Source organism: Centruroides sculpturatus, unplaced genomic scaffold (assembly GCF_000671375.1).
Source record: "Centruroides sculpturatus isolate CEXI.00-Female unplaced genomic scaffold, Cexi_2.0 scaffold411, whole genome shotgun sequence".
NCBI classification, from domain to species: Eukaryota; Metazoa; Arthropoda; class Arachnida; order Scorpiones; family Buthidae; genus Centruroides; species Centruroides sculpturatus.
In genome coordinates, this window is record NW_019384776.1 from 26545 (window position 1) to 34279 (window position 7735).

Sequence of the window (7735 nt, forward strand, 5' to 3'; positions counted from 1 at the left end):
AATTACAGTTTGATTATGAACAGTATTTAATTTTTTGGCTGCATTTGTAGCATTCTCATCACTTAAAAATAAAAAGTATAAAACATGTCTCTTATATTCATCTGTTACTTCCATTTTAACGAAAATAAACAACTGAAATGTTCCCAATTCTGAATAGTATTATATGAATGAAATCCAATTTAACACTTCAGTGTAAAAAGTATCACATTAGACTGGCATTTTTAACAGCAAAACAAGATTTTTCTCAAGATCATAAAATAGGCAAGAACTTATGGACTGACCTGATAAATTTATTGAATTAAACTTGTATAAAAAGATTTTATTGAAATATAATCAAAACAAAATATATTCTTTATCTAGCTAAAGAAAATTTATATCACCTGTTGGTGTTGTAATAATACAAGGAGTATATGGTAACTGATTAAGCCCTTCTTCCACGACAAGACGAATCTGTAAAAATTGTAATTATGTTAAATTTTATTTAACTTTCTCATTTACTAACAATCCATATTAATCAAATAAAAATTTTAACATACAAGATTTGTTTAAATCCCGATTTCATACAAATATATATTAATACATACTAAAATCCACTTATTGTAATCACTTTTGAATTTGCCTATAATGATAATGATAACTTATATAACATTATATGATAGCAGATGAGCCCAGCATTGCTCAGGCAAGTAAGTTAATTCTCATTATAATAGAGAATTAACTTACTTGATGATAACCTTACTTGAATAAAATGATTAATTTTAAATTCTAAAATCTAAAAAAATTTGTTTGGAACATTATACAGTAGAGCATCGATTATCCGATTCAATTGGGGACTGGGGTTGTCGGATAACAGAAAAAACAGATAACCGAAAAATATGAAAAAATACATTATTAGTATAGTATATTAGTATATCCCATGTAATTAGTATATTGCTATTAACCTACTTCGTGTTGAATTTTCATCGATGTTAAGCCTAACAAACATTTTTAAAAAATAATAATCGTCATTATTGTATCATTAAAAATTAGGCCTTGTTTAAATACTGGCTCCCTTTCATGGTTGAGCCAGTGTTGCCAGCTAAAACACATAAAAATACTATTAAAGTAGCCAAGACACTTTAGTGCCTTGTAGTGTTACATCATTAGTAGACACTTGAATTTGCCGACTAGAACGTGATCAGTTAACTGATGTGACGGTTGATCAGGGGGTCAGATAATTGATGCTCTACTGTATTTCAAATCTAGAACCAATTCAAATATTGATTTGAATTTGTTTATTTTGGATTTATTGTTTTTGGGTTACCCAAAGAGTGGAAATGATTAAAATATTTATTAATTTCCAAAATGTGTACTATATGTGCCACTATTTACTTTCCTTCTTTATTATACCAACTAAAACTAACTCTCTCTTCCTCTTTCCTCAGGGGTGGAATTTTCAAAAATCCCTTCTTAATGTGCATTCTCTCATGGCATGCCCTACGAAACGCAGTCAAAAAAAAAAAAAAAAAAAACACATTTAAAATAGTACAGTAGAAGTTGAGTTCTTTAGGATAAGCCTTAATCCTCTCCCTCTCCCTCACGGGGAGATTTCCAAAAATCCCTTCTTAGTGTACATTCTTGTGACGTACCTTAACTGTGTACCAAATTTCAACTTTCAACTCTTAACCATTTGGGCTTTGAGCTTATTATTATTATTATCAACCCATTCAATTATATTATAAGATAAGCAAATGAAACTGTAACTAGTGAAAATTCAGAATCAATATTATTGAATCTGATATTAAAAGGATATGCTGAAACACTTAAAAAAGAGTTAAAACATCTCTTAGTACAGTGGAATAACTTAATAAACAATTAAATCAAAAGCCTTAAATTATATTCCAGTATGATTTAATTAGAAAAGGGTTTTTTTCAATTAACGTTTTTGATCTGCAATTGGAGATCTTCAGTCTGTATATTCGACGATGGAATGATTAAATCAAACAATGATGTTTTTTGTAAAATTAAATGAAAGAAATTCTTCAAATAGTTAGTTGAAAAACTTTTTCAAATTAAAATAGAAATTTTATTTACTGTAATTCCATTTAATATTCAGACAGATACATAACTAAACATGTTAAAAAATAAGATTGAATTAATTTTGTTTATTTATAAACACAAAGAATGAACACTGTTATAAAAATATAAAGTAAAAGTTAAAATTGCACACAACAACTTAATTAAAAAAAAGCAAAGTTCGGATAGATTGCTACAAATTTTACATTGCAATTTAATATTTAGTTAGGCATCCTTCTGTACAGAAGGATGCCTAACTAATATTAAACTGCATAGTACAGCCTTTCTTTTCAGCTTCAACTTAACCAGTTTTGCAGTGTAACTTATTCGGAGCTATCAATAATTTCATTCCAATCTATAAGAGTTTTCAGTTCAGTTTTATTCTTGATATGTTTCTGAATCCTTCATTGAATTAAGTTCATTCCATAAGTTTATCACACATCATTTTAAAGAAAAATTAATTTCAGTTAATTTTTAGATAAGATATTAAAAATTTGTTTTTAAAAGGAAGAAGATCTTGCTATGATAGCAGCTCAGCAATATTATATTGATCATGGCACAGATCTCCTCTTAGATCAATTAGTAGCATTGCTGCCAAATTACATTCCTGATTATTGTCTTCAAGCAAGTGATAAAAGTATTGAACGATGNAAAGGTGACTTTGTTGTAAGACTGTTTCTTGAGGTGTTGAGAAAGGACATTGAATAAATCGCTATTGTATAGTCTTAAAATGTATTATATTTACACACTTAAATGTATTTTTCAATATATTGCACGTTTCGAAAGTATTCGACATGGTCGTACTTATAATCTTACTTAAATGGTTATTAATTTTATTAAATATTGTAGTAAATGTTACATTCTTTACATTAGAGCTACTTAAATAATAATTTAATACAGTAAGACCCCGCTTAACACTAATTCGATATAACACAGTCTACTTGAAACCTAAAAAAATTATCAAAATTTACGCTGATTTAAATTATCATGGCATTTCATTGATTCGTATATAATACGATTATTTGCGAACACAAACCAATCAGCAAAAGGTGGCAAAAAGGTGTACTTTCTTTAAATCTATGTTTGTTTGGTGCAATTTTGGAAAAAATATATCATCATGACTTGAATCATGAAGAAATATTGACTTCACTTAGCAAGAATTAACTAATAAATGCACGAATGGAGTGTGGAAGAAGTTATGGCTGAAGGTATCCAAGAATTCTCAATGAGAAGAGCCTATCATTGTATCGTTAGGTTGACCAAACTCAACCAAATTGTTATAGCAAGACTAGGAGATGTAGATGAACAGGATATTGAGGAGTTACCACAGGTTTCTGGTGAGAGTCTTATCAACGACAACTTTCAAGAACTGGCAGAACAAGGAATCTGTGTAGAATTGGAAAATAGTGATTCTGAACATGAAGAACCCAAAAACTTTCTCTACAGATTTCCTTAGTAAAAGTTTAGTAACAATAACTGATATTGTTGATCAAATTGTAGCAATGAGCTAGATTTTGAAAGGAGTGCAAAAGCAAAACGAGCTGTTTTGGGTGTGATCTTCTGCTACCAACATTTGCTTAAGGAAAGAAAAAAGAGACAAATGAAACTTCACAACTTTATTGCAAAAAAACAAGAATTTCAGAAAAGTCAGGACCTTCATCACAAAAAATAAACTGTACATTTCTAACTAACATAAACATATGTTAAATGACACATATGTTTATGTGTTATTTAACATATATTACTATACAAATTAATATAAAAATAACTTAAAATTAAAGTAAAATTTGTTTATTTTTGGTTGTGTGTTCCCCTATCCCTATTTACTCTATGTTAAAATGACGTCGTTTAACATTGTTTCGTTTAGAGCTTTGTCGTTTAGGAACTCATCCCCCGCATTAAGCGGNACAGACGATAGTAAACTGAACTTACCCGCCTAAACTCTCCGTAGCGTGGCGCTGGACGGCGGAAAAAGTAGTTTGGCTGCCCGATGATGTTTTACTGAATTATAGGAGTTTTTTTAACCATATTTGTACGGATACCGTCGCAATTTTTTCGTCGTCATATAGGAATCCGAACTATAGGAACCCGTGTTATAGGGGGATCTACTGTATATATAATGCATATAAAATTATTAATATAGATAAACATATATACGTATACCATACTCAATGCTCGTAAAAATTTGTATCTTTAAAAATTATATTAGTGGTCCGCGATATCTAAAAGGTTGCTGACCCCTGCTGTAGATGATGTTGCTGAACAGAGATTTGAGAAAGGTGCAAAGTGAACCATTGTGTGGTGTTCAGGTGTGGTGAAGTGGCAAATATACAATGTTAAGTCTGTGGGACAAACATGTCAGAGTCCCACTGCATTAGCTTTAGTACCAGCAATTGTTTTTTGAGTTTTGCAGTTTCATTATTGTAAATATTGAGGTCAATAAATATACATTTTAGTTACTAAGGATTGTTTTTACACCCTCTTCCAAATCGACCTCATCAATCCACCTTTTCTTCAAAAGCCCAAGCGATGCCAGACATTTGCAGCTAGTATATTATTTGGAATAAAAGAAGTTTTTTGTAATCAAATTTTTTTAAGAAAACAAATTCAATAATAATTTGTAAAATAAATAACTCAAACTATTGTAATTTAAAAAGAAATTTATTATAAAAGTTTCCTTTTAACAGCAGATGTGATTTTACAATGATTTCATAGTTTCAATTAGTTCAAATATGATGATTCCATTTCAAATAATCAACAATTTAGTTATACACGTGTAATTTTGAAATATCAATATATTCCAAAATAAAAACTTTTTATCTTAAATTTTTTATTTTTGGTTCATTTTCATTTAATAACAAAATCTGACTGTGAAATTCAAATATACAGTATAGTCATCAATAGGATGACTATCATGCCAAAATACTGTATAATAAAATAAAATGGAGAAGACACTGAGGTTGGCATCACATTTACATTTTTTATCACAAGCACTTTCGATGAACTTACAGTCATCGTCATAAGGCAAATATAGAGATTTACCGGAAAATTAAACAGAAATAATCTGATGTACAATATAACGCATAAAATTTTAGGTTGAGACTTTTGTCAAAGCCGTTAAGAACATGAAACAAATATTCAAATATAATTCATAGTTTCAATTAGTTCAAATATGATTTCATAGTTTCAATTATGTCATAATTTTTAACGATAAATAATATTTTTCATAAAAAAAAAAAACAAATTAATATAATATAATATAATTCGAAAACCAAATGAGCAGTAAGCTCTGTGATGTGTGGGTTGGAGCATGTGCAGAACCAGGCTCATGCTATATGCATACTGGAGAATGCTAGTATTTGCTTAAATGCTTGCATAGCATGACCTGACACCGGGCAGATCCCCCCTCCAATGTTGCGTGTCTTAGGTTGTTCTTTCAACCAAAAACCCATAAGACAAACTGGCCGTTACGTCCTCTAGTAAACAAATGGTCTCACCCTATCTATTATTTAGAAAAAGTGCTTGCTAAATTCCTTCACACAATAGTTCCGGACTCTCCATATGTTACTCCCTCTTCTGTAACAGCTAAATCCATCATCGCTTCAAGTATTGGTACACTATGGCCAGACACCTACACCTTCTACAAGCTAGATGTAATATCTTTATATCCTTCAGTGCCCACCTTTGAGGCTGTAATGCTGGCTAATTCTCTCCTTCTAAAAAAGGGCTTTAACATCCAACAGGTGCCTGATATACGTGATGCGCTCACCTTCATCACCGAGTACAATTACTTTCATTTTAACCAAAAAATCTATTTACAAAAGCAAGGGGTCTCTATGGGTTCTCTTTTATCTGCAATCCTAGTGGAACTTTTTATGAGAGAGATTGAGCACAGAACGTTCAATTCTGCGCTTGCCATCCACTACCCGAGGCTGTATTTGCCTTATGTTGATGACATCCTCATAGCATGGGAAGACACAGATGAGATGTTCCTCACCTTTATGCAACAACTCTCAAGTATATATTCTTCCACCAGTTTCACTTGGGAGAAAGAAAGCAATGTGGCAATAACATTCTTAGACCTGCATATACATAAATCTTCAGAAGGGCCACAATTCTCGGTTAATCACAAATCTAGCATAGCTCCGCACATTATACCAGCAGAGGCCTTTCAGCTTTCTCGATACGTTAATGCTGCCATTGCCTCCCTCATCAGAAGGGCATACTTACTATCCTCTACGCAAGAGCTGGTAAACATCGAGTTAGACAACATCAGTTTGGCAGTACGCACTGCTGGCATTTCACGTGCAAAATTTACACATGTGCTCAATAGGGTAAAGAAAGCACTGTTTCCAAGCTCTACGTTATGCAGTAAGAGGGAGTTTTTGATGGTACAAACATCGTTGCCATATCTTGGACCCCCCTATATACGCATCTGCAGAATCTTTAGGCAGTGCAATCTTGTACTTCCAAACCTATGCAAGCTTATTTGTAATTATAGAGACAAATTTTCCACTTTTGAGAAATCGGGGGTCTATGCTGTTCCTCTAGAAAATCCTGCAACGGGGCTAAACACAAGATATATCGGGGTCACTACTAGAATGCTTGCCAGCTGCCTTGAAGAGCACCAAGACGATGTTGTGAGGGGTAGGCACCACCGAGCTCGCAAGAAAGGTACTTGAGCAGGGTTACAACCCGCTATGATCCCAAGCGGCTATGTTCAAGAGCTGTAAGGATCAAAAAATTGTTTTCATCAGGGAATCTCTCCTTACTACCATCTTGGACACGTGCAACACCCCAATGCTTGATCTGCCCAGTGTATGGGTCACACTATACAAGCATTTAAGCAAATACCAGCATTCTCCAGTATGCATATAGCGTGAGCCTGGTTTTATGCATGCACCAACCCATGCATCATGGAGCTTACTGCTCGTTCGGTTTTCGAATTATATTTGAATATTTGTTTCGTGTTCTTAACGGCTTTGACAAAAGTTTCAACCTAAAATTTTATGCGTTCTATTCTACATCAGATTATTTCTGTTTAATTTTTTGGTAAATCTCTGTATTCACCTGATGACAACGTCTATAAGTTCGTCAAAAGTACTTGCGATAAAAAAATGTACATGTAACACCGACCTCAGTGTCTTCTCTATTTTATTTTATTGTATAGTATAGTCAAGTTATGAGGTTAAAATTAAACACAAAAGTTCAAAATGTTACTAAAAATAAATGATTTTGGCTTTTGTATATAACTAACTATACTGTTAATATATCAGGTCAGTCCATAAGTTTGTGCGCATTTTTATCTACAAAAAAAGCAACAAAAAATTTTAATTAAATTTTATTTCAACCTATAATGTATTCAACATTATTTTGTACAATTTCTTGCCATCTTGATGGTAACTTTTTAATCCTGTCTTTGTAAAATGATTTCGGTTTTGAATCAAAATATTCAGAAATAGCCTTTTTTACATTGTTCTCATCCTCAAAAGTTTTTCCTTTTAAAAAATTCTGCAAACTCCGAAAAAGATGATAATCACTGGGAGCAATATCTGGCAAATATGGTGGATGAGGTAAAATTTCCCAGTTGAAGCTTTTGAGTTGAGCAGTTGACGTTGTTGTCAGTTAGCTATTGACAGTTCATGTGGTATCCATTTTCCTAGCTTTGAAACTTTTCCGA

At 32.1% G+C, this 7735-nt stretch overlaps 1 protein-coding gene across 2 annotated transcripts in view; it reads right to left on the bottom strand.

Annotated features, from left to right (window-relative positions):
* LOC111629091 (uracil phosphoribosyltransferase homolog) overlaps positions 1–7735 on the bottom strand; it is a 36270-nt gene that overhangs the window by 16498 nt on the left and 12037 nt on the right. For both annotated transcript variants that reach the window (XM_023372954.1, XM_023372955.1), the window contains exon 3: positions 381–450. In XM_023372954.1, the coding sequence (XP_023228722.1) occupies positions 381–450 (70 nt within the window). The remainder of the gene's footprint in view (positions 1–380; positions 451–7735) is intronic.